This window comes from Agelaius phoeniceus, chromosome 7 (assembly GCF_051311805.1).
Source record: "Agelaius phoeniceus isolate bAgePho1 chromosome 7, bAgePho1.hap1, whole genome shotgun sequence".
NCBI lineage: Eukaryota > Metazoa > Chordata > Aves > Passeriformes > Icteridae > Agelaius > Agelaius phoeniceus.
Window position 1 is genome coordinate 38,743,036 of NC_135271.1, and position 27,405 is coordinate 38,770,440.

General features: G+C 41.5%; 1 protein-coding gene across 1 annotated transcript; it reads left to right on the top strand.

Moving 5' to 3' along the window:
- The first annotated feature begins 256 nt into the window (after positions 1-256).
- On the top strand, positions 257-27,013 carry RALB (RAS like proto-oncogene B). The gene is made up of 5 exons (XM_054636290.2): positions 257-465; positions 16,077-16,233; positions 17,308-17,516; positions 20,257-20,434; positions 22,561-27,013. The coding sequence occupies exons 2-5, from the start codon at positions 16,120-16,122 to the stop codon at positions 22,678-22,680; spliced, it is 621 nt and encodes a 206-aa protein (XP_054492265.1). The 5' UTR covers positions 257-465; positions 16,077-16,119; the 3' UTR covers positions 22,681-27,013.
- The last annotated feature ends 392 nt before the right edge of the window (positions 27,014-27,405 follow it).

Below are 27,405 nucleotides of genomic sequence, written 5' to 3' on the forward strand. Positions count from 1 at the left end.
TTGTGTTTAGTCATAGACTGGACTCGATGATCTCAAAGGTCTTTTCCGACCTAAATGACTGTGACTCTTTTGGGTCAAACCGAGCCGGCGGGGCTCGGCACAGAGCTCGGGGGGCACAGACGGAGGCGGCCGAGGGTCGGACAGCCCCTCAGGCCGCTGCGTTTGCAGCACCAGCCCCTCTCACGGCTGGGCCCGCCCCTCACAGCCCCCGCCAGCCCCGCCCCAAAGCTGATTGGTTCGTGAGCGCCACGTGACCAGCGGGCGGGCGCGCGCTCGCGGGGAGCAGGGCCCGGCGGGAGCGGCGCCGGCGAGGGCGGAAGTGCGCGGCGGGGGCGCGCGGGCGGCGGTGCTGCCCCCTCAATGAGAGCCGGGGCGCGGCGGCTGCGGGAGCAGCGGGGCCGGGGGGCACAGCCGAGACGGGAGCCGGGCTGGAGCCGCCGTGCTGAGCCGGGCCTTAGCCCCCAGGTGAGAGTGAGCAGCGGCTTCGGGATCCCCCCCACCCCAAACCCGGGCCGGTGGGGGCCTCCGCCGTCCCGGCCCCGCGCCCTCGGTGAAGGTAGGCGGGAGTCGCCGGCTCCTGGCCGCAGCCTGGGGACGTGGCTGAGCTCCCCCGTCTCGGCGCTCTGCGGAGAGGGAGGGAAGGAAGGTGTCAGCGGCGGTGCGGGGCAGCCCCTCTCTCCCGGGTGTGTCGGGCGAGGAGAGCCCTACGGCTTCTGCCCGGAGGTTCCTCGGCCCTGGGAGAGCACCGGGGCTGGGCGCGGGCAGAGCGGGGCAGCCGGTGACCGTCGGGCCTGTGCGGGAGCCGCAGTGAGAGGCGAGAGGCCCCGCTGGTGGATTCGGCCGCTCCTGCGGCTCCCGGTGGCGCCGGGCTGAGCTGGAGCCGGGGTCCGCCGTGGCTCCTGTCCACAAGTGGGACGTGGCGGAGGGAGAGGGCGAGGAGGAGCTGGCCTTGAGCGTTAGTGCAGGCTGCCCTGCCTGCTCTTGGTGCCGTCGGATAAGTGATAACGTTTCGTCTGCGGGAGATAAACAGAGGGGTTGGGATGCTGGCGGTCTTAGTTGAGCCAGAAGTTCCTGGCTAGTGTTGTTTTATCGGGTATGTTCTCTCTCTGCCCGTCTTTATCCTCCCCGCAGCCTTACCGGTGTAGCTCTTGTAGGAAGGAAGGGTGGTGCCTGAGTGTGACCTTACCTGCAGAAGGGCAGGGAGGCAGGTGAGACAAAGCGGCCCAGTCATGTTTCCTGAACAGCTGGTGCAGGCCTAACCCGGTCATTCTGCTGCAGCCCTGTTGAATCGATTCTGTTCTGAGAGCAGGAGACAGTCTTGACTATGCCTGTGCGTTTTCATGGTGGAAGGGAACAAGGAGACTGCACCTGCACAAGGAGCAGCCTTGCCATTGTCAAAGCTGAAGTCTGCAGTCTGAGTAGTTTTGGTTTTTGCTTTTTTTTAACTGTTCTAACATTACTTCTCCTTGTTTCTCTTCTGAGGGACAGGGAGGTGCCTGTCCTCATCCTCAGAGGTACATGATTTTCAAGAAAAGATGTATTTTTTTTCTTAATGTCTTAAATACTCCATGCCCCGATCCTCCCCCTCCCACCCCCCAATTAAAGTTGTTAAAGTGAGAGTAGGAACTAACAAATCAGAACCAGACTTGTGGTTCTTGGAAGTGATTTGCTTGAAGGCCAAAAATTTTTGTTATAGAGAATTTAATAGTACCAGTTCAATCTTCCTTGACAATAGCATCTTTGCACTTATTCATGCATAGCAGACTTGCTAGAATAATTTCAACTACTTGGATTTTTGCTTATGATCAGATGATACCAACTTACTTATGGTGAAATATTTTGCATTTCTTTCCTGTATTAAATGCTTCATTTAAAAATAAAATAGCCCTTAGACTAGTCCTGTAAACAAGTTTCCTGTGTTAGACTTTTAGTAGTAAATTGTTTATTTTCACTTCTTTTGAAGTAAGCCAACTTGATTCTGTTTTGCATGCCTGAAAGAAAGTGAAAATGACCTATTTTTGCTAGTGTTACGTATATACTGCAGAGGAATTTCTAGTCTAAAGATTTTGGTGGAATGCTTTACAAAAGCTCTTAACTGAAAGCTTAATTTGACCAGACAATATCCTTTCTTGGCTATCCTTTAAAACTCTCAAACTTGTCTCTAATTGTCAGTGCAGTGGTACTGGAGATCTCAGTAGAAGAGCAGTTGAGGCATTTTGATCAAATCAAGTCAGTAATGATGGGACACTGCCTGGACCACTTGGAAGTGTACACTGAAATCCTGGATGGTTTATAGTTTCTGTCATCTAATGCCTCATTTGGACTCAAAGTTTTTTCAGCTGCTTAATTGATTTTGCACCTACTGTTGTTTGACCCAATGCTGGATAAAATTACTTGCTTCTCTAGGAACTTTTGGGGTCCAAGCTTCACACGGAGCAAAATTGTCCTGTGAATGGAGCAGAAATGGCCACATGAAACAGTGGAACAAGCTCTAGCATCATGGTTTGGTAATCTGGTTCATAGTTTGTTCTTGTCCTGTAAACCTGTTCACTTTCCTTGCAAGTGGATAATTGCACAGTGACTCAATCATTTCCTACTAACTAGATTCAAGCTCCATGTGACTGATTAAATGAATTGCTTTCTATTACACAACGGATTCATGTGAATTAATAGCCTCTCTTAGCAGGGGCACTGAGGGAGCCTGTTTCTCATGACAGCTGTGCAGGCACTAAGCACCCATGGGAGTGCAAGTGCACACTGGTATCAATCAGTAGGTGTCTTGTGCCTCTTGCTGTAGCAAGCAATTTGGGGTAGCAGTAGTGGTGTCCAGGGGTTTGAGTGAAAGGCAGTGGCTGGGGAGGCCACAGAAGTGGAGAAATGTAGGTGCTTGTTGCTTTTCATTGCCTGGGTGCCTGACTTCAAGTAACTTTGCATGGCTCACTTGGGAGATGTGCTGATCCTAATTATCAACCAGGTTATATAGCAATTTATATTCTCAAACTCATTCTGTGTTGAGTTGGAAATACTCTCCTACTGATAAAAACCTGCAGATTTTAGGTTTTCTCTTTTCATCCACCTTTGAGTCCCATGTCTCTGCTAACTTGTTCTGCATCACTGTCAAGCAGTGGTGATAAGATTCCATTGCTTGTTGCCTGCTATTGCTTGGAGCAGCAAGGTCAACAAACTGTCTTGGTTGTTTCACTCTCCTAGTGGTAATAGTCAATTTTGTGGCTTTTGTTGTATGATACAGTTGATGCTTGCTTCTTGATAAGAGGTTCAGAACATGTATTTTAAAAGTCCTTGCTAATAGCTGCTGTAGGGCAATCATTTTGTTGGTAGCTCTTTTAGCTCATTAAACAGAACTAACCAACTTCCTCTGTGCCTGCCCCAGAAATATCAAGTTGTCTTGTCATTTAAGCAAGATAAGTCTGCATAACTCGTGCTTTATCTCTTCATGTTCTCCCAAATACTGCTTTAATAGTAATATTGCAGGATCTGTTTTGTCTCTTGTGCTTGAGATGTGCAAATGTGTTTTTCAAGACCTGTCAAAATGAAAGTCATGGAGTCTTGTAATGTGAGAATGTTATTTAGGCTGATGTGTAAGTAGCTGCTCGATTCTTTATGGTAACAAAGTGCTTGCTTAGAACTTCAACTATTTTCTGTGGAACCTTGAGCCCAAAGCCCTCCTTGCTGAAGCTGTTGACAAAGGAATAATGGTTGATTACACGAATATGAGACTTAATGGAAATGCAGTCCTGACTAGGAATCTTTGCTGGATCACAAGTCGAAGACCGAAAAAATCAGTTCTGGGATTATAAGCATTTGTTAAAGACTTAATCCTGTCAGCCGTTACTTTGTGAATTAGTGTTGCTGTCAGTTGAAGTGATTAGTGTGAAATGTTTTAGGCCACTAATAATGCAGCGAAACTGGAGTTTTTAATATGTTCTTCTTAAATTTGGAATGTGTCAAAACTAATCTGAAGGCAAAGCATAGAACTGGAAAGCTGCGAACATGCTGAGTTAAGCAGATGCTGTGATTTCTCTGGTTTCTAGCTCTTTCTGTATATATTTTTACCTGCAGTGATAGATGATTTTTCAGAAGAGTACTGGAGACTTAGACCTAGCCCCTATTTTGGGCATGGTAGATGGATATATTAAAGAATGTTTCCAGCTTGGATTTAATATTGATGACTTCTTTTTTTTCCTAGCTGATGGTTTGAATCACAGGTTTAACAGAGGAAAGAATCCCACTTTATAGACAAGATTGTTATAGAGTACTGTATTACAGGTTTATACTTAACATGACAAAGCGCTTTAAAACATTATTTGTAGGAATTATCTACCTGAACCCTGGAATTCATTCTGCAGAACAAACACTAAAGGACTAAAGTGGCTTATTTTGTTTTGTTTTGTTTTTTGGTGGTTTTGTTTGTTTGTGTTTTGTTTTCTTTTGTTTTGTTTTTTTTCTGTTTAGTAGGTGTTTTATAAGGATAGGGCTACCCTGCTCCAGAAGATGCTGTCTTGGGTACCAGTCTAAAGCAGACATTTAACAAGTGAGGTAGTTTTAGATCAAGTTGCATACCTGTTGCCTCAGCTTTCCAGAAAAGAGGTGGTTTTGCTAACTGGGAAAGCTGCTCCCTGATTAAAATGAATTAATTATAAAGTACGTAGTGATCTGTGATACAGCCTTTCCACAAAACTGCTGCTGCAGTAAGAAACTCCTCTCCATGATGGTACTCTTCTGCTATTTAGTGTTCTTGGCTTACTGTGAGATCTCATTTTGGGTAGGTAAGGAATTCTCATTAGTGTACTCACCAAGAAGTCTCACTGACTGACTTTTATGGCAGCTTTCTGCTTTTATCTACCATGTCATAAAATGGAATAGCCAAGAAATTTAAAGAAATGGTGTTTCAAAAGACAGCACTAGTTTCAAGCACACATTCCAGTCTTTCTTTGCACTTTATCATGTTTTAAAACACAGTTTAAGAATCAATTTTTTAAACAATTCTGCAGGCATTGGAAATTTAAAGTTTGTCTTATAAGGCAAACTAAATTCAAAGTAGGCTTTATTGGTTAAATCTGTTCTGAAGTTTTAATGGAAGGAAACTAATTAAAAAAATTATTAGGCAGACCAGTTGGTGGTGATACTGTGCATCTTTATAGTATTAGATAAAGTTCCTAATAAAGTGTTAGTCATGATGGATTTGCTTTAAGTTTTCTAGCTCTGCTGTACTGCTTGTGCAAGTTGAAAAATGGGCCTCCCCACAGATAAGATTTGTAGCAACTGCATTGCTGGGCACAGACTTGACTTAAAGTTGCTGAGGCTGAAGACACTTGTGGAGACTGCCTAGTCCAGTGCTCCAGCTGACTGCTACTCCTGACCCATAAGCTGGCTCATGATCATCCCTAGGCAGAGCTTTGTGCACTCCAGCTTTTCTGATGGGAAAGACAGCTCTCCTGCCTTGCTCTGTCCTAAGGAGCCTGTGGCCATCCACACAGCAGCACTGCAGCCATGAGAGCTATCCCAGCTCATCTCTGTGGTCCCAGGGATGTTCTAGCCCCTGCAGCTACACACAGACCCCAACATCTCCAGCTCATTCCCTGTACTGCATGCATTAATGTATGGAAGCACACCCTGTTGTGCTGATTTCCCAGGAAAGGCACGAGCTCTGGGATGAGCTGGCTGTGTATCAGAGTAGTAGATTTTTTATTCTGGTTAAGTGCTCTGCAGAGATAGGAAATGTCTCCAGGAGCACACAAGAATAAATGTTTATATTCTGCACTAGTTCTGTATGTTCATGTGACCTGTCATTTGCTAGGTCATAAAGGGAAGTGTCCTGAGCTAAATGTGTCCTAATTTTCTGTGTTGAAGTCAAGTGGTTCTGAGTTAATAGTCTGCCACCCAAACCCAGAGTTACCAAGCATGTTATATTGTGCCACTCTTAATTCTACAGCACTCTGGAGGTTGTGTTGAAGAGCACACATTTGGCTGTAAAAGTTTTTTATAGTGGTAGGCGCAGCACTCTATGAGGAGACCAAGGATAGTGCTTCTCCCATAAGTAAAGCTCTCCACAGCTTTTTAGTCTTCTTAACTCTAAGAATACTTAAATTGCGTAAGACCCCTGTACTGGTGTCATAATCCAGTTCCCATTTGAAGATAGAAATACTGCTTTTGGCTTTGATGTAAAGTATATGAATGCAGAAGTCTGAAAAACTGTCTATCATTGAAAACATTTGCTCCTAGTCCAGTAGAAAGGCAGCTTCTTGCATGTACAGAATACCTTGGTTTGTATGGTATTCTCTACCTCACTGGGGAAACTGGAGTAAAGAAATCTTTTTAAAGATGACTTAACACAGCAGCTGAATTATGGATGCTAAATGTCACTATTGTTGTTTTGTGTGATGTAAATGCATTGATTGAAAGATGGAGGAAAAGGTTCAGTGCTTGACACTTGAGTGATGTTGCCTGATTGAGGGAGCTTAGTGACTCACTGTATACATCTGTAAACCCTGCAGTGAAGTCAGTGAAGTGCTTAAAATAGTGGAAGTACCTTCACAGGCCATAGGAAGGTGATCCCTGAGTGCTCCTAGGGAGCTGGGATTCAGAGCTCAGGGTGGGGGATTATTACTTGCCTATCTGCATCAAATGTGGTCTCAGCAGTGGCTTGCATTTCCCCAAATGGAGATGTGAGCATGAGATACTAACTTCAGTTTGCTAGCAAGGAATGTAATTGTGTGGGCAGAGACAGTTGCTTCTGCGGGTATTACCTGAATAATGTTTGGACTTGTGACTTATCCCAGACATCCAGTTCACTAGGGAAGCATGATCTAGTGAGGTGAATCCTTTGGGGAAGCAACAGTAGCAGCTTGTGGTCTGTCTGCAGTGTCTGGTGCCGTGTTTGTGAGACCAGTGTGCTGGGTCTGACAGCCCCAGGACTGGGTAGCAGTAGTGAGAGCTGCTGCAACTCTGTACCACACTTCTGGGTGAATGGGCATTTGTTGGAGTTTGTGAAATCAGTGGTGATGACTTTCTTGTGGAATATATAGCTGCAGCTTTTTCACTGAAGCAACTGAAACATGTTGTAACCTCGTACTGAGGTAAAATTTTGGTTATTTTGGGCTCTAGAGTTCCACTTAAGACACTGATTGTGTGACCTGACATGTTTGACTTGGCTGTTGTATTTGTTAGGCTCTTGGAGATCCAGTTAAAAATTGGTGTGAGATTAGCTATCTGAAACATGTCACCACTGTCTCTTAGTGGTTTGGTGGACTTTGTGTATGCTGTGTATCTAAGATGGACATGTTTCTGCATGGGTGAGCTTCCAAAGGAAGTGTAGTTGAAATACACTTTGCAAGTCAGTGGGAGTGAGGCTGTTGAGCAAGTCTGTTGCCTGAGTGTCACTTTTCTGGTATGAGCCAAATTAACTAGTGTGAACAGTGCTGTCATAATTCACCCTGAGTAATTAGGCAACTAGACTGTTATCACCACAGTGACAAACTCTTAGCATAGTAATACTGATTAATGGTATTAACTCAGTCTTTGTGCTTGTAGAAGAATTCTGACAGGTTTTCTAGCAAGATCTTGCAGGGTAAGAGCAACATGGTAGATCCCTCTCTGCTGTCGTCTGTCTGCAATGTGTTTTCTGGGTGTTTAATATTAGACTTGGAGGCTTTCTGAAAGTACTTGGAGAGGTCTGGCTAGATATCTCCCTACAGAAGAAGTGGTTTTAGCTGTAAAGGCACTCATGTCTTATGACTTTGACTCCAGGTAACACTGTCTTGCCGAAATAAAGATTATATTCTGTCTGGTGCTACATACGCCCTACTAGCTGCTCTGTACTGAGTAATAATGAAAGTCATGTGGAGAGTGGTTTCTTACTTATTTCCCCATAATACTCTACGTAACTATGATGTTTGCATGCTATCTGTGCAACAATGAGGCAGTTATTACAACTGTGCTGCCTACATGCAATGACAATCTCTTGATACTGTTGATACCTGGCTATTAAGAGCATTTGCTTTATAGCATGACATTTGAAACTTTATTTACTTATATATAGATGTATGTGATTTTTTTCAGGGCAGTGGGAGAGGGTGCCTTAAAAGCACTATTGGAGGGAAGTCCTTTTTCTTCTCTGAGCTACTGCTCACAAACAAGTTACTTGGCTGTTTTTCTTTCACTCTGATGGAATTCTAAAAATAAACAGTCAATCAAATCCAAGCAAACAACAACAACAAAAAAATCCCCCCCAAAAAACCCTGAACAAACAAATTCAGATACTTAAGTTCCTTAGGAGCAGGGATATGTTTGCTTATATTTAACTTCAGCCTAAGATCTGAGTTTTAAAGGGTTGCTTTAAAGTGCTGCTTTTCTGAGCAATGGATCAGACTGATTCTTTCCTGTGACTAAATCTTTGAAGGTTGCAACCTTGCTACAGACTTGGACAGGATTTAGTTCCAGTTTTTCTTAGACATCAAGATTATTCTTAGCAAGGTTATTGGCATGAGATTACTGCTTATGCATAAGGTAATATCTATTTGTAATGAGTAATCTAGAATGGTCCTGTACTGAATGATGTGAGAGGGTATATATTTAAGAATTTCATCTAGTAAGTAAATGTAAGTTAAATGCTGTCAGATTTGCTTTCCAAGCTGCATGGATGCATCTCTGAAAACTTGTAAGAGTTAAGCTGTGCTTGGCAAGGACGGAGGGGATTGTGGGGAATGTGAGTATATACAGGTATTGTGTACTTAAAATGGATCACTGTTGTGGTGGTCCAGATCTAAACAGAGCCTTGAAAGATGGAATTATCCAAGTCTAGCTATAACCTGTTGGAAAGAGCAGCATGCTAGACTTTGTAGGTTGCAAGGACAATGATCAGTTAAAGGAGCAGTGCACCTGGGTGTCTCTTGTTCTTCCTGTTCTACATAATAACTGTTGGTGCCAAAAAATAGTTTGTATACTAAGTCCACTCTTCTCAAAATCACTTGATCTTATTAAACTTTTTTAGTCTAAGTGAAGAGCTGGAGATGGCTTTGCATGCAAATGTGTGGAACAGTGAAAAGTAAGCCAGTATGGAGACCAGGGTCGCTAGTAGGGATTCTTAATCCTAGTTGGCTGGTATCCAGTGGCTGGATGTCTGATGCTATTGATACTGTTGGAATATTTTAGTGTGATATCTGTGTCCTCTTCATGCATGCAGAGAGGGCTCCTGATCACAACTACATTAAAAATACTGGTTTTATACTCCCTGTGATATTTTCCAGATGAGCAAGTCTTAGGGACTCTCCTGCAGTACAAGTTCATCTCACAGTCTGCAGTCTTTCTTATTATGGAAGCTAATACTCCAGTCTGATTATTTTGATGAAAAACAATTCTGAATTGAAATGGCTCTGCAATCTGTGCTTATAATTTCCCCAGCCTTGTAGGAGATGGAGAGCAAAAATGACCTGGCTTCAGGTTCTGGTTTAACCTTTAACTGCTTTAACAAAGTGAACTTGCTAGTCCTGGTCTTGCTTCATGTGTCTGTTAGCAGTGTATATGTAGCTCCTGCCTGAGCATATTTGTGACAGCCAATATCTGTAAGTGTACACATAATTCTGGGGGATTTAGGCAGGATTAGTAACTAATAATAATTGTCTGAAACTAGTGTCATGTAGCTTTCAGTGTGTCAAATAAATGTATTTATTCTTAGTTTTTGCCTGTAAGATTTAGGGGCATAGTTGTTGCCACTTTGAATAAGAATAAAGCCTATATAAAGAGGTTAGATCCCTTCATGTGTACAGAGTAAAGTAGTTCCTTGCTTTAAATTCTTACTTCTCATCCTGATATTATAAAGTATTAAGTTTTCAAAATCTGTTTTGAGTTTCCTTTCCAGTGCCCTTATTGTGGCAACTGCAAGTCTACTAGTAGATCTTGGGAAGAGAAAAAGCCTGATTACCAAAAGCAAATCTGGGGTTTGGGTTTCACTCCAGTGCTCAGCCTGGCCACTGAGCAGAGTGGTGGCTGCCCCTTGTCTGGGGAGTGAATTGTGATCAGGACCAGGGCATTGCCCTGTTTCTGCAGCAGTATAAGCAACTGCTTGGCTGCTAAACCTTCTTTGGCCTTAGCTGTACAAACTCCCTTCACATCAGCACTGAGGCATGTGTGGCCTTGCAGATGTGAGTGGCAGGCCCAGTGGGCTGTGCTGAATGGCTCTGCTGCAGGAGGAGATGGGCTGGAACAGCCAGGGGCAAGAGAGAGGGGCCTGAGGGACAGGGGATAGTGATGGCAGCATTGGGTGATATAGATGGGAACTGCAAAAGTACCCCAGTGTGCTCTGGAAGGCATCTCAAGCTGAATGAATTCTTTGATCCAATTAAACATGGCTCAGAAAAATCTATAAGCGCAACTGAGAAGGTAGAAATGTCCAGCTTTACATAGGGAAGGATATGAGGATATCCCAAGCAGGAATTTCTACCAAGCACATCATGATCTCTGTTTAGCTTGGAAACCATTAACTGAATATATGCCAAGAGTAAGATATTAGCACAGCAAAAGAGGACAGAGTAGCATTTGTAATTTTTCAGCCTGCATGTCCTAAAATTTTCAGTGGCATTAAATATGCCACTTAATCTCAAATGGGTTTTTTTAGTTGAATTACCAGTTGGAGCATTTACAGTCCATTGAAATCTAATGAAATTTCAGTACTTAAATATTTTCTAGGTAACCTCAGAATGGCTGAGGAGCTCTTACAGTTCATAGCTCAGTGAGATTGTTAATTAGTTTTGTGATCCAGGGAATTTCTGTGACTGCATTCTTATGGGCATATCACAGAACCAAATACTTCAAAGCCTCTAATTCATATTCTGATAAATGAGGATCACTAAAATACCGTTGCAAAACCTTACTCTTTCTGTGCTGGCTTTTGATGACATCATATTTAAGTCTTTATAATAGGTTGAATACCCAGATTTTCCTTTAAAAGTAGGTATCTGAAGGGTTTAACAAAGCTCCTCTGTCAAGCTATTGGGCTAAGGGTTTCTAGAATCCTGTTTAAAAATCCAAAGAATGGCTGCTTTCAGTGGCAGGATAGCAATGAAAAGAAATGTCCAAAGATATCAGCTGCACAGCAAGAGAACAAGGGCTGATCTCAGCAATTTTGAGCTTAGAGCTTTATTTCAGTTTTAAATCTTAAACTGAATGGAAGAACTAGCAGCAATTCCAATTAAAGCCTTTGGAGGGTCTCAGATTCTTTTATTACAGCAGCAGAATATTTATTGGAAAGCAGGTAGACTTAGTGAAGCTTCTCCTTTTTTTTTTTTCCTCATGTACTTGGATGAACTGTAGCAAAGTTTCTTGTGAAGTGACAAGAGTGTTTTTCTTTAAGTGTTCTGCAGCTGTGGTCATCTTAATGCATGTGAAATAAACAGGGATCTGAAAGTGTGGTCTGATTTGAAATACATGTAGTTATTCAGTCATAGTCTTTGAATCTTGGTATTAGGTAAACCAGTCCTGTTTGTAAACTGTGTTCTGAGCAGTTTTGCTGTTTAGGTTGAGGAGAGGGTGGAGAAAAAGCCGTTTACTCAGGTGTTTATAAACAATTGCCTTGAAGTGCTCAGTTTCAAGAATGACACAACATTGTGCAGGGGGCTTTAGTTAACCTGCAGGAATTGTAATCTAAACAGATAAGGGAAGGCTGAAATAGCTGGTGAGTTTAGGGTTAGATATCTTACATTGAAGGTGGCATGGTTTGATTAGTCCTGGCCCAGTGGAGATCTTCAGAAGTCTAAATCAAAACAGCTGATTAGTAACTCCTATGGTTTGAATTTTAGATTCTGTGCTTCATGTGGGCAGCCTGTGGCTGGTGTAACCTTCCTTTCTTGATCTGAAGAGCATCTTTAACCAGCATCACAAAGCTCCTATTGTGCATAAGGCTGTGTGCTACCTATTGTAGAATAAATGCAGCGTTATCAAGTCAGTGGCTTAATCCTTATATTTGAAAACAAATGAAACAGGTAATTACTTCTATTTTCTTGAAGAAGAAAGACTGCTAGAAAAAGTTTATTCTTTGTTTGTGAAGTTTATGCCTTGCTAGACGTGGCATCTGTCTAGCAGTTTATTTCAAAGCAGGGTGAATGGTAACCAGAAGGAGCCACCTCCCTACCTCACTTCCCCAAATAAACTTTGAGAAGGTTTGGGGTGTGGTGGGTATTTTGGTTGGCTGGTTGGGGGGTTTTTTTTGTTTGTTTGGTTTTTTTTGTTTTTGTTTTGTTTTGGTTTTTTTTAACAGCTTATGACACTTAGCATGTGAAGTTCAACATGGTGTCATTAAACCCGAGGGTAAAGTGACAGATGGAAATTAAATAGATTGACTGACTGCCCAATGGATTACTTCTTGTCCTGTCAGAGGAAGGTGAATCTTGCTGGAAAGTAAACTGTGCCGAAAAACCAAGTAAAGAGCAGTAGGGGAGAGGAGGCATTTTACCACAGCATTAGGTGTCTTGTCTGGACACCTACTCAGAGTGTGCTCTTCAGCATATGCAATAAGACCCTTTGCCTTAAATCTGTGCTCCTTGAATGGAAGGGACCTGAGTAAAAGCAACTGCAGTTGTCACAGGTTCTTCTAGACACTGCTCCTTTTTTTGAGAAGTGGTTGAATTTCCCAAGACTTGTTTTTCTGTGAACAGATGAGTTAATGTCAGTGTCTTGACTGCCTCAAGGATGCCTAATGTACAGAATAGGAAGAAAATTCATCCTTGCCTACTCAGAGATATCAGAGGAGAGAGCTTCCACTTATGTTAATAGATTTTGGGGTTTTTTACTTTTTTTAACCTCAAGGAACTGTTAGATGTGAGCTTTGAACCATGTTGTGTAAACTGTTTCTTGGGCTGCAGAAGTGGAGATAAAAATAAACAAACAGTTGGCTACAATGCTTTCTCTTGTTATTTCATTAGAATATTCCCATTATAGTCTCACCATGCCCCTTTCTGAAGCAGTGATGTGCTGTCAGCCTGTTCTGTAAGCACTGGTGCTTCTGCACTGATACTGACTGTGTTAATCCTGTGTCACACTGCTTCAGCCTTGCCTTGTCCTCTGTTCTTGCCTCCTCACTGCCTGGCTGTTCTGGAGCATGGCCCCCTCTGATGCCACCAGAGAGGAGCTGCTTTGTGTGCAGCTTCTGGGACTAGTGCACACTGCACAGGGTCTGTGTTGTGAGCATACTGCTGCATTCACAGGGTCCCTGTAGTCCTGATCCTCCCAAATATTGGAGTGGCACCTGGAACAGCTCTGCAGGGAAGATCAAGTGCTTTGGCCATGAAGAGCTTTAGATGCAATCAAACTAAATTTTTATGCTATTGGGTGGATTTTGTTTAATATTATACTTTGATTATGAATCAGGTAATAGTGTAAGGCTGACTTGCAGTTTCTACAAGCCATTGTTGGGGTGGAACAGAGAAGGAAGGATTGAAATATTGTCTCCACTTACCTTTATGATGAACTCAAGCTTGTTGGTATTTTTCCTAAAATACAACTATTAATTTACCATGACCATGTAAAGATGTGGTATTTGTATTGACAGAAAGAAAAGTCTTTTCCCTTGCTATTAGTAAATTATGCCTTTATTGCTGTTGCATAGCACAGTGGACTTAGCGCTGCTGCTGCCTATTACATATTCCTGTTTGTGATGGCAGAAAAATGTCTAATTTGAAAACTTTGTATTAGATAGTACAATGTTAGGATGTCTGATAAAAGAATACACACAGGTTAAATACAGTCACAACTATATGAAAAGTAGCTAAGGGTCACACTCCAGAAAGCAGCTTATCTACTACTGTGAAAGCCAGGCAACTCTTGAGCTAGGACAAAACAGCATTCTCTACAATTTAAGAGCAGGCTGTGTTATTTCTAGAACACTTAAAAGTCCCTGAACTATCTCATTGTGTGGCCAATCTGTAGCTCTTGTTTCTTGGGTATTTATGTCCAAGCAAGCTGAATTCTGATTTACCATTTGTAGACCATGTGGACAATAGGCAAAGCAACTACTTCTGGAGTTCAGGTGCTACCTGTTGTGGTTTTACACATTCCCTTGGCAGGGAAATGTTCTCTTCCTCTCTTGTCTCTCTGTGGCAATGGCTGAATTCACTGTCCCCAGCAAATATATGTTTGTGCTGTACAGGGAGAACCTATGCAGAAATAGGAATTGTCACACCCCATTTCTGTACTAAGGAGTGGATGAGGGAGCTGATGTATAACATAATAGAGAAGATTACCAGAGGAAAATATCTGTCTTCACTTACCCATGTTTATCCCAGAATGAGCACTTAAAGATGATTAATTTGCATTGCTGTACTAAATGTATGTAGCAAACAGGTGTGAGTAAAAAAACTCTGCATGGAAAAGTACTGCTGCTCAGATGTTTGAAAATGCTGTCCTGAGGGCACTTCTTGATTGTTGGCATGTTTGTTCTTGTATGCATGAGTCAATGAGAGCTTAGTTTGATTTGTTGCTTTTCAGAATATCAAGTCATGACAAGGGGAAAAAAATAGTCACTATCAGTGTACTCTAAGAGCAATTGTCCAGACTGGTCATGGAATTGTCAGTCTCAGAACACAGGGCACAAAAACTGGATTGCTTGGAGCAAACTGCTTTCAGGGAGAGGTTTGGACTGGGCAGTGTCCAAAGGTCCCTTTCCAAGCTAAATAATCCTATGGCATGTTTGTAGGCTGATGATCCCTTAGTCTCTTGCTAATTTTGTTTAGGCCAGCTGGTTGTCCTGAAGCTTTTTCCAGTATACTACTGAGTAACTTCTACTGTTGGCCTCGTGTTTCCATTCAGTAGTACTTGCTGATGTGGCAGTTGCAGTGTTTTTCTAGAGTAATTGTGTCTAGGTAAATTTGAGACTCCTGGAAGGTCCATTGCTTCTGTGCTTCTGGAATCAAGTGTGCTGCTGTAAATCAAGGCTGGTACAGCCACTTCCTGTAGCAGTCTTTTCTGAATGGTCTGCTGGTCTCCTTACAGCTCTGTGCCAGGATATGATCAGCTGGGGTCCTTTGTGGTACTCCAAGGACACAAAAATCTCCTGCCATCTACCATATACACATTATGTGTCTGAAATATTACTGTTTGGGGTTAATATTCTTTGTGGGAATCCTGACTGGTGACACATCTTTGTTTCACTTATTTCTGATTTTATCTTCAGTGTGCTGTCCTTAGAGATGCTGCTCTGCGCTAATCAGCATGGCAGCTGCTGCTTGTGCTTCGGGTACAACTACTGTGTCCAACTACTCTTAAAAAACCCCAACCAACCAAAAAAAAGAGGCAGTATTATTTTTAAGGAGCCTCCAGTATTTAATTACTAGGCTCACATAACACACAAACAGAGGCTTGTTAGCTAGGGCTTGTTTATTGAAGCTTACTCCTTTATGGCTTAGCAACATCAGGAGGAGAATAGGAATTGAGATTTTTTTTGCAGTAAAGCAGGAATTTTTTTTCTAAGCAAATTAGATTTGCAGCATCAAAAGGCAGGAAGAGTGTAAAATAAATGGTAATGCCATGTCATGAGACTTTCTGCTAGAAGCTCTTGCAACTTGTTCCTGCCAATTTACTGCGTATCTCTGCTGTTCTCTTAGCCTATGTAGGGAGAAGATCAAAAGCCAGATTTCTGTCTATGAGCAGATCTAAGGTAGCTGTATCAACATTAAAGAAATATTTTAGAAAGGTGTAATGCCTTATAACAAGAGCAATAAAAACCACTTAATTTCATATCTTTTGAGAGAGAGTGGGTTTTTCTTTAGAATCTACTCTAGACACTAGTCTCATAGGCTGGGTTTACAAATTAGGAGTAGCTTGTTAGAGACCTTTGGCACTTTTATTCATCACACTGTTGTCACAAATAAAAGGCATTTGTTTTAATACCTTGTCCTACTCATAATTTAGGCATGGTTTGCATGCCAGTGCATTGGAGTGGCCCATTCTTTAGGCTTGCAGGACAGGGTTTTAATCTGGTCTTTCAGCACTTGTGAGACACTTTACCTGCATGCTACCCTGATGTCACCAATGTCATGGAAGGGTGACTGTGCTGCTTCTCTCTGCAGATCTGATTGGTTGCCTGGCACTTCGTCTGTGGCAAGCAGGACAATGGCTGCCAGCAAGAGCAAGAACCAGAGTTCCTTGGCCCTCCATAAAGTAATTATGGTTGGCAGTGGAGGTGTGGGTAAATCTGCCCTTACACTTCAGTTTATGTATGATGAGGTAAGTAACTTCAGTTCAGCTTCTCTAAAGCACAAATTCATAGGGCTTGCTAAGCTTTTTTCTGTGGGACAGGGGAACTAAATGTGATGAGCAAAAGACCTGATGACCCAACTGGCAGGAGCAGGATGTAGAAAGCTGGGAGATGTGTCCTCTGGGAACATCTCTGGCTAAGGTGACAAAATTGATGCTTATTTGTGAAAGAAATGTCTTCAGAAGTCATGCATAATGTATGGATGCTTGTGTACAGAAGCTGTTACTACTTGGAGTTGAACTTTAATTTTGTAATTTAGGTCAGTTAGGGCTGAAGTCAGAAGTAAACATTCTAGCTCATTCTGAGCCAGGTGGTGAAGTAGGCATGTTCATAGCATGAATTCTTCCATACTGGTTTACAGGAAGCTAGATTAGGCAGCCCGCACTAGTATGTGAAGGAATACATGATCCTGTAGGTCAAAAGTTAGTATTTATCTATAGGTTGCCCACACATGCTATAGTAGTGTAAGTATCTGAACATGATGTAGTCATTAATGAAAGCCAGCCAGCTTAATTGTTGTGTTCTGAGGCTGAGAGGCTCTTTACCTCTCTACTTCTCTGCTGGATGAACTAAGTTGAACTGGCAGTGGTTTTGTGGATCTGATCAATTCTGAATGGACTAAAGTATGTGCCTGTGTAATTATGGAACAGGCTTTCACGTCCAGCAGCTGAATGCTCTCATCTACACCTGGTAAAATACCTGTTCTGAAGTGTATTCAAATGCATTTTCTTAAAGTGGGAGATCTAGATAATGCCAGCACATTGCTTAACTTATACTGCAACTCTGTTCTTAAAGTGTACTGAAATTGCTGACAGTGTTCTGTGTGGCAAAACTTGACTAGGCAAATTGGCTCTTTGATGTATTAAGGGCTTAAATAATTTGCTTTTAATAGTAATACTGAAAAAAAGTGGTGGAACTTAGTGGCTGACTGAATTATGAGAAGGTTTTGGGGAATTTAAATGTCATGGAAGTGAAAGAAGGAAGATAGACAAATACTGAGACTGTTTGACAGTAATTCTAAACACTGATCCCTTTCTTGTCAGTTTGTAGAAGACTATGAACCTACCAAGGCTGACAGCTACAGAAAGAAAGTAGTTCTGGATGGTGAAGAAGTTCAGATAGACATTCTGGACACAGCAGGACAGGAGGATTATGCAGCTATCAGAGATAACTATTTCCGCAGTGGGGAAGGGTTTCTTCTTGTCTTTTCAATAACAGAGCACGAATCCTTCACAGCAACAGCAGAGTTTCGGTGAGTAGTTTCTCTCCTAGGCAGGGGAAGTTACCCAGTTCCTGTGTTGCTCTGACAACCCTGCCTAAAAGCTACAGCTCTTTATTCTTTGTCTGTTACCATTTGATCAATAAAAGTGACACCTGACCATTTTGCTCTCAGTAACTGATAACCTAAACCACAGTATTCAGCCTCTGGCTTTAGTCATCTTCGTGCCTGCAACTTTCAAGTACACTATGCCAGCAGCAACTTCAGGCAAGTAACAGATTCTTGGACTCTTAAAACAGGCATATTCCAGCCAATTTTCAGTCTTCATGGATGTGAAGTTTAATTATCTTAGAACAGTACTTCTGGAATTAAGTCTGTATTTGGCCAGGTTTCAGACACAGTATTGCTTACTGCTAGAAGCAGGTGCTCTAAGGAAGGGAAGGATTAGCCTCCACTCTCAGGTATGGATTGGTGCCAAACAAGGGTTGGCAGCCAAGCATTGCTATTGTAGGCAGACGTATTCCTAGAAAGACACTGGGTAGTAGTAAGCACTTCCATTTTTCTTCTTGGGATTAGCAGTTCTGATGTAAAAATTGGCACCAGATTGACCACAGAAACTGCTTGTGTAGTGTGGGGGGTAAATAGAAAAGGATTTAAACCACTTCTCTGGTTTTAGAATCCATGTAGCCACATTCTTCAGGGCAAGTGTTCTAACTCTTTTTGATAATACCTGTTGCCTCAGTAGAAGGTAAACCCGAGATTGCCTGGAATAGCTGTATAATTTGAAGGAAAACTTCCCAAAGCATAGGAAAAGTTTAGGAGTTCCTTATGCTTGTCAGAATAAAAGCTCTTTGTCAGTCTGCCTTATGTTCCCTTTGCTTCAATGGTACAAGGTTAACAGATACTAACTGGTAATGGAAGTGCTGTAGCTGAGGACACTTATTTCTAGGTTTTTCTTAAAACTAAGGCAAACTCCCCTTGCACTCCAGAACTTAACATATCATACTTTTTCAACAGTACTACCTGACCACAAAATCTTTCATGAGGTATAAAAATACTGGTCCTTCCTCACATAATACTTCTGTGACTTTGTTCTTCTTCAGAAGGCTGACAGTCACGGGACACACAAGCAGAGCTCAGTTTGCTCTAACTGGAGCTCTGAAAGGAGCCAACAGTTCAACTGCTACAGGACTGCAAAACTGAGTACTAGGACTCTTCCTAATGTAAGATGGAGGAAAAGGTCAGGTAACACTCAAAGAACACAAAGAAAATGAGACAAGTGGAAGCAATTGGGTTTGGCTTATGTCCCTAAGTGAAATATAATGTTAAACCCAAAGTTTAAGGCTTTGAATGAAAGAGAGTAGGAGTATTTATCTTGGCAGTTTGGTTTTTTTGTCAGACTTCTGTAACTAGGTTAACGGTGTGTTGGTTCAAGATTCCAGCACAGCAAAACAATGAAAAAGCAATGCTAGCCCTGAAGATGGGCAAGAAGGGCCTAAGAGCTTTGTGATGCAGAATCTCCTACTTTTCAGTGATTCAGAAGTAAAATAAATAGTCAAACTAGTTAAATGTAATGTTTAGGCTCACATGCATGAACCAGCTCCTTGGTCCAGGAAGGAGTGTGGAATGGGTAGTATGAGTCACCAGCAGCCCATGCCAACCTGCAGAGTGGTATTGTTTACTGCAGATCAAAAGGCTCCAGAATCCTAACGCTGTGAAAAAGTTGAATACTGAACAAACGATAGGCTTGTCTTTAAACCCTAGCTCTCCTGCTGATGCTATGCATTCAGTGTTTGCTTTCAGTGCCTCTTTAATCTGAAAATGTGTGAAGATGCAGTTAAATGCAACAGCAGATTGTCTGCTTCAGTGTTAATGCTATTTTAGAGTCTCATGTACTCTCCATACATTGTTATTTTGTAGATGGAAAATGCAGGCATCTGAAGTAGTGTGGTGACTCGGTGAGATGAGAGGGTGTAGCACTGTGCTCATGCCTCGTTTAGCTCTTCTTCATAAGTACTCAAAAATAGTTTAGAGTGGTAGAGTTCTTCCAGCATCCTAGATGGACAGCAGCATGAGTCAGTCTGGTTTCACCTTGTGTTTTACCCCAGTAATGAACAGACTGAGACTGGTATGTAACATCACTCCATCTCTTTTCCTGGACACTGATACATCCTCATAGCATGACAGGTTAATGCTAGCAGTGGAATATCTTCTTGGAGTCTGTGAAGGAGGAAGGTTGCTAGCATTTTAGTTCAGAGTTGTGTAGTAACTCTCTCCTTTGGGTAAATTTTACGTAGCCTTTAGGAATGATCTCTGCCAGCTAACTGGGCTGTTTGCAGCCTACTGCCTTGGCAGACTTGATGTTGCCCAGACCGAGATAGAGATATGATGCAGACTGTGAATTAAAGATGGTGACTGAATGCCAAGGTGGAACTTGGCAAACATGGCACTTGTACTCTTTTCCTCATTCGAATGTGAACTCCTGCTGCCAGTTGCTCTTCTGCCATAGTCTTCTTCTTTCCTAGAGCCTGATTACTCACCAAGTAAATGGTAAAACTGCCTTCCTGGAAGTGTGAGGCATTCAGTAGTGTAAAGCCCAGAGCATTACTATGCTAATCTTGGAGTCATTTTAAAGTGTGTGTCCAAATGTTGGGAAATACCCAGTTGTGAGCACTAATAATGTGCAGACCACTTGATCCACTCCACATAAGTGTGATAGTTTTGTTGCTACTACTAACACAGATATTTTTATTTTGAATACCTCATGCCTTAGGGAACAGATCCTGCGTGTGAAGGCTGAAGAGGATAAAATCCCTTTGCTGGTAGTGGGGAATAAATCTGACCTGGAGGAACGCAGACAAGTGCCTGTAGAAGAGGCTCGAAGTAAGGCAGAAGAATGGGGGGTGCAGTACGTAGAAACCTCTGCCAAAACTCGGGCGAATGTAGATAAGGTGAGAGAAATTACATCTGCTCAATTAGATCATCGCTACTCGTTTAGTAGCTGACTCTTGCTGGGACAAAAGCAAGTCCACAGTTTGGTTTCTGAAAGCCTAGTTTATTAAAAAAAACCCAAAAAACAATGAACTTACTGTAATGTGTGCATTTAGGCACATACCTAGCTTAAGGGAACCTGAGATCTCGAACAAGTTAATGCTATTGTCTTGTTTTAACTGTTTGTACCTGAACCAATAGTTTTTCAATAGTCCTTAGGGTAAATGGTTCTAAAGATTCTTTAAGTATGTTATTTTGTTTGTAGGGTGTGTCCTTCTTATAACACAAATAACAAGCTATGGACAATTAGAAATTGTTCCCCCTTCCCTATAAAGCTACGTGTAATGTGGTTAATCTTAAAAATTTTATTCTTCTTTTCTGCCAAGATTACTATGAATTGTGAGAACAACTTTTTGCTGTGTCCCTGTCCTGTTTTGACTTGTCTGTGTTGGTATAGGACAGTTATTCTCATGTTATTCTGCTGATGTTTTCTTGCATAAACAGTGGTGGTGGGGTATTTATTCTAGAAGAGAAATGAATTATGACTATAAAGTGTTTGTCCTGTATAGAGGACAAATCAATTTCACTCATCCCCTTTATTTTGTTTGTAGTGAGGAGTTCTTGAAGAAAAGGGTGTCTTTTTACTTCACCAATTCACAGAAGATTATATGAAATTACTGTTTGCACCCTAAGGGCTCCAAATGTGTCTTACTAATATGCAACTGTTTAAAGCTTACAAATTTTAAGCAGTTTTCTCTTTCGTTAAAGAACACTTGCAGCTAGCTATATTCTTCTAGACAGCTTCCTGTTCTTCTATATTAGTTCACTAGTGGAAATGTTGTTGGTGCACAAGTAACTGGCAGGAACTCCTCCTCTCATTAAAACTGCAGTATATGAAACTCCTGAATTGAGACTTCTTGATTTAAAGAACGTGGCATAATTTCAGTTTGGTGAAGTCACCATCAGTTGCATAAACTGGGTGATGTAGTGAAGCATGAATATTTAGACTTGCTTTTCCCTATAAGCATCTCATATTACTAATGAATGGCTAGCCTATTTTATATTTAGACTAATCTTCTGATCAGTTGGGATTAACAGCAGTGGAGCTGTGTGTCTGGAGTGTACTAGCATGGTGATCTAGATTTGCTGTTACAGGTCTTCCCTGGCTAGCTCATGTGGCATACTGGTTGTCGTCTTTATAAGCACTGTTAGGTACATTGTACAACAAGATATTTCTCTTTGTGGTGATTGTGTGTTAGCACTGTGGCAGAATAAAAAAAGCTTAAGAGGGTTTTGAATTACAAACTAATCTACTTTGATCAATAGCATGGTCTTGTTTCCAAGTATCAAAGGCTTGAGAGTTCCCTGTTTGGAAACAAAACACACTTTAGTTCTACAGGGTGATGCTAAGCTCTTATTCTGTAATCATAAAAATTATTCTAAATAATAAAATAAAATTATTTTTAAATAATTCTAAAAAAAATACCCAATGACTGTACAGCAAAACTGCTTTTGCATCTTAAGTGGTATGTACCTAGACATCAGGAATACAGGGGTGAAATTGCCTAAGTTTTGGACGAAAAGATTAGAGAGACATGAAAGGAAGCGTGGCTTTCTCTGAATTTTTCTTAGAACGTAGTTTTGAGAATTTTTTGTGCCCTGTCACTTGAATGCTGCACCTGTGTAATTATAGACCAAGCAGAATAGTAACTGCATGGAAAAGACTGGACTCACTGCTTTCCATAGTTAACAGCAGTGGAAATGTTTAAATGTTTCTAGGGCACAGACAAATGTTCTCATGAGCTCTGAATGCTGCTTTTGTGCAAGAATCATATTTAAAAATCCCTTAGAGAACAGGGCTGTTGAATTTTTTGATAGCCAGGTAAAATTGTGCAGGTGTTTGTCACTGCTTGACACACTACATAATTCTGATGTTGAGTTTGTCACAGGAATCTTTGTCTATACTTATTTGTGCTGTGTTGAGTACAGTGTGGTTCTACATCTTTATTTGCTGCTGAATACGGTAGTTTTTATCTGCTTTCTGGTGGCTGATGTTGTTTAATCTTTCTTTATTTTTCCCTCCTAGGTATTCTTTGATTTAATGAGAGAAATAAGAGCAAAGAAAATGTCAGAAAACAAAGACAAGAATGGCAAGAAAAGTGGCAAGAACAAGAAAAGCTTTAAAGAAAGATGTTGCTTACTGTGATGCTTTGGAACTGTAAATATCTATCTACAGGTGGCACGGATAAAATACCACTAAGGATATAGGGCTGGATTCATGAAAGGAAGTCTGTATTGACTCCCTTATCTTTTGCTTTGCATATCACACCTTCAAAATGTGAAAACAACTTTGCAACCATTTCCAGTATCCAACAAAACCTTTGCCTCCTTAAACTGAAATGGGCTCCATCTTCCAACTTTCAAAACTAGAAATAGTTTCAGAACTACAATCCTTCTGCTTGGTTACACAATGTACTTTTGTATTAACTTCCTTCTAATGTTTCTGTGTGTTTCTCTTGAACCTCTATTGGCCTTAACCAGCACAGCTGTTCAGGTTCAAACACTTTTTCCCGCTGTTGCTGCCCTCCTTGATGGTGCAAACTGCAGAAAGGCTAGATGACACCTGGTAAAGGGTTTGAGTCTCCATCTTCTCTTAGTTGTCATTGATATTTCTTACACTGAAATCTGCTGACTTCCTCCCCACGGTCCATGTAAGAAATAGCAACTGACAGTTGAGAGTCAACTCAAAACAAACTTTCTTCTGTGTTCTGTTTAGTCAATACAGCATTCATGAATCAAGCCTATGGACTCAATTCAGACTTATTTAGGAAATGCAAAAATTGATATTTAAATACAGGCTAGATGCATTCCCTGCTGGGGTCTGTCTTCTCATCCTTAAATTAGTGGTATGGGGTGAGAAAATGACTGTAAGCCTTTTTTCAAAAGGAATAGTATTATCACCATCTCCCTGAAATGCTGTCCTGGGTTTCTTCCATGTATTGTCTTGACTCAGTTACACTCCACATCTGTCATCCTTCCCTTACCTTGTACTGGAATAGTGGAAATAGGTGTTGATTTAATAATCAGTTATGTTTATGTTGGAACACTTGTGATGATAATGTTGGAAAGTGAAAACATCTGCATCTGTCTCCTGTCTTGCTGTAGATGAAAATGCTGAATAAGGGTGGGTCCCATCACACAATCATGACCTGGAATAGGTGAGGCATATATGTTACCTCTCAATGATTAGCTGGCTAGTGAGCTGTATGGTGTCAAAAAGCAAATGAAGTTAAGCAGTTGCCACATCTGTTATTCACTGTTAATTTTATATGTACTGTTTCTGATGCACAGCAGCCTAGCACATGATGAGTTTTGCTGTCAGTTATGCAGTGGTGGTCATGTCTGTTCAACAAAAACAGTCTAGAAGTGGAAAAGTCAGTACTTAGCAGGTTCTGTTGTCAGCTGAATGAAATGAACTTTCTGATGCAGTTTAAATGAAGTGCAGTTGCCAAAAATCTCTTCTGCCACTGTGGAAAAGAATTCTCTTCTGGTTGTGGAGTTTCTCAATGAATTATGGCTATCTTCTGCCTCCACGGAATAGAGAAACTTGAAGAGTAACTGTATCTTGCTGGTAACTGGATGCTTAAAACACAGTTGCTTGGTGAAAGGTTGTTCAATGAAGCTCATTGCAGCACTAAATTAACTAATGGTGTTTCTTCCTGAGATGGAGAAGGGAATACTGTTCAGTACTTAGTGTTGTAATTTGAGGTTGAAAAATATTTTTTCACGTGTACTAGATTGCTTTTGTGCATTCTGTCTCTGAACATTGAAAAAAAGTAAGATGTGATCTATATCAGAACCTCTGTTGACCTGAGGTTTCACAGGGACTTATCACAAACTCATTGTCTTCCATCACTAGTTCATCTTGTCAGGCAACTCATTGGACTGGGGAAACTGTACTAAATAAAAGGTGCTGTAATCTTCATTCTTGTCAAATTAAATTCCTTCTTCGTTACTCTTATCTTGTATGGGCAGACAGAAAGGTTAACCAGCTCTGGAAATGCTTCTCTGTGAACAGTATAATTAATTGTGAGGTTGGCTTTGTAATGCCCAGTAGTGTTTTGAGGCAGAAGCTGGAAGCCTGCTGGCTTACAGATCTTGCCACTCGAGCTGTGTCACCTGTGTCTAAAGCCTAAGCACTGAATAGGACACTGGGAGGTGTAACACATCTAACAAAGTTTCCTATTGAACTTCCATGGATAAAAGTCCATTTCTGACTCTATATTGTCCATGCAGCAAATGAATGTCATCTTCTGGAGGAAGGCAACTCAGTTAGGTTTGGTTTTAGTTGAGACTTAAACCTTTAAGTCCTTAATTAACCTAAAGGATGAACAACAGTTGAGTTGATATTACAAGCTTATCTAGGTCAAGCCCCTCTGAGGCAGGTTGTAAAATGTGTATAACAAAACTGAATAAACTGACCTTACTGTATGAATAATGAATTCAGCAAAGCTTACAATGAGCAGCTCAGCTGTGTTGGCTCAAGAGACTTGGATGCCTTGACCTTTGATCTCCATAGTCTTAAATTATCTGACAGTATTTGATAGGACAGATGAATTTCTTCTCAGAACAGCAAGTCTCTCACTGGTGTTCTTACAGTCCATGTGCTGTTTTCACTCAGGTTAATTTTTTTCTCCAACTGATAAAGCTATGCCACTGAGGTGGACTTCCTTGGAAGAAGGTGCTTGCTGTTTTATGGCTTCCTGCTGCATCTCTTCAGTGTTCTGCTCTTGTCACCTGCTCCAGAAAGACTAGGCCTGGAGACTAAATAAAGCAGCTTTTCAGTTTTCCTCTTCTGTACTTGCAACAAACTCAGTTTAACTTGCCAGTTACAGCTGAAAACACAATGAACAAAGCAGCTACCTTGGAACAGTGGGCAGCAAGCTTTCTGACTTGTACCAGAAGGGCAGTAAAGCTGGTCCCCTGGACTGAAATCTTGCTGTCTCCACCTCATGGTGGAAGTGCCTGAATATGCCCTTTCTGAATAGGGGCAGTATGATTTGGGGGTTCTTGAATGGCTTCCAGGTGTGCTTCACTGGACATCAATGGATATCACCATCAGGTGGGTTGAGTTGAGTGAATATAACATGGCACAGCATCCTGTGAGCAGTGTGAACGGAGCTTTGAGTAACTGGGGGCCAGGTACATCAAATAAGGGATGACTTGGGCAGCAGGGGGTTCGTGGCTGCCTGCTGGCCCTGCTATGTAGCTGAGGAGACTGAAGGCTGGATTGAAGCTGACGTATTCTATCAGCCTTTGCACGTTGGGTAATTAAAAACCACGGCTTCTCTTTGTTGGTATAATGTGCTCTTAAATCATTCTGGAGCATGGCTGTAGGCAGGTAACTGGATATTTGCAGCTGGAGGTCATGCAAGACTTGACTATGCACTTGCACTTAAGCATTCAAGTATTATTCTTGCGCAATGGTTTAACATGAAGTCAGGGAACTGTTTACTGCTACGTGCAATCTTCCATATGTGGCTTAGCTTCAAGTGCTCCAGTTTTCCTTCTGCTTTGAGCAGAGCAAACAGGCCCCTGTTATAACAAGGGCCAAGTCATTATATGAAAAAAATACAGGACTCCAGGACTGCAAAGGCAGACTTGACTCTTGTAGAGGACCATCTTTCCAGGTGGGAGTACAGATGCAGCGTGAAGTGTGTTTTCAATGACTTGTGCCCTATGTGTTCTTACACAGACTGATACACCTCTACTGCAATTTCTAGGGGAACACTTGGCTTGATGAGGAGAAAGATGTGTGCATACATTTACTGGGCATTAAACTTCAGTAAGATGTTGATAACCATCTGAAGTTCCAGTTGAGTCCTATCTGGTTTAAGTATAATGCTCAAGAATACTTCAGGTCCAAGGTACAAAACTACAATCTGGAATGCAGTAAGAGGTATGTAGGGGGGATATGCATCTAACTAAATGCTCACCCAGAGCTCTTTTTAAAGCTTTTCAAAGCATTAACCCAGTTCTTAGGCCTGACAGGTCTATCAATTCTTGCTCAAAAAGAGGATACTGTTATCAGTTCAGCTCAGAGCTTATGTAGACAGAAGCTTTCCTTAATTGCTATAAGCATATGTTGCAGTGTTCACCTCCTGTTGACTTTATAGTTGGGAGAAGGAGGGAAGAGGAACAAATAAAAAAGCTATGATTTTTCACTGTAATCTCCACACTTCATGGAAATGGCAGGTGTTCCTCTTGGGAGGGGAAGGTGTTATCTCTAACACCAAGTGAGAAGTTTAGTGTAGAGGAAGTGATTGTGATTGCAAGACTTAATGAAACTGCCTCTAAACTATGTATGCTATACTATACTATACAATGTAAATTCTTATTTTTTCCTTACATAGCTTCAGAGCTTTGTCTCTAACTTGCACAAACATTTTTAATGTCTGTAAAACTGGTCACTTTTCATTATCATGCTAATACAACTGATTTGTATTACTATTGATAATAAAAAGAAAAAATGAGCTTCATATTTGTTTGTTATTGGTTTTTACAGCATTCTAAAAGCATACCTAATCCCCAAATTCTTGAATGAGCCAGCCACTGATTTTCAGTGTTGGTAACTAACCTATCAAATATGTAACAGGATTATATTGCAGGCTATGGGAGGGAAGGAAGAGGTGACTGAGACACTCATCATTGGCTTTCTGGAAATGGTATGCATGTTTTTCAGGACTGAATTGGCATAGTTTGGTTCATTCACGGTTGATTTTCCAGAACTTAATTGGCTCAGACAGCTTGTATCAACTATATGAACGACAGAGTTGCTTTGTCTTTTCTTCAGACAGTCTTGAGCCTTTGAATAACAGAATAAGCAACACTGTGTGGAAAAAGTAGTCCTTAGTTTTTTTAGTGTGCCAGA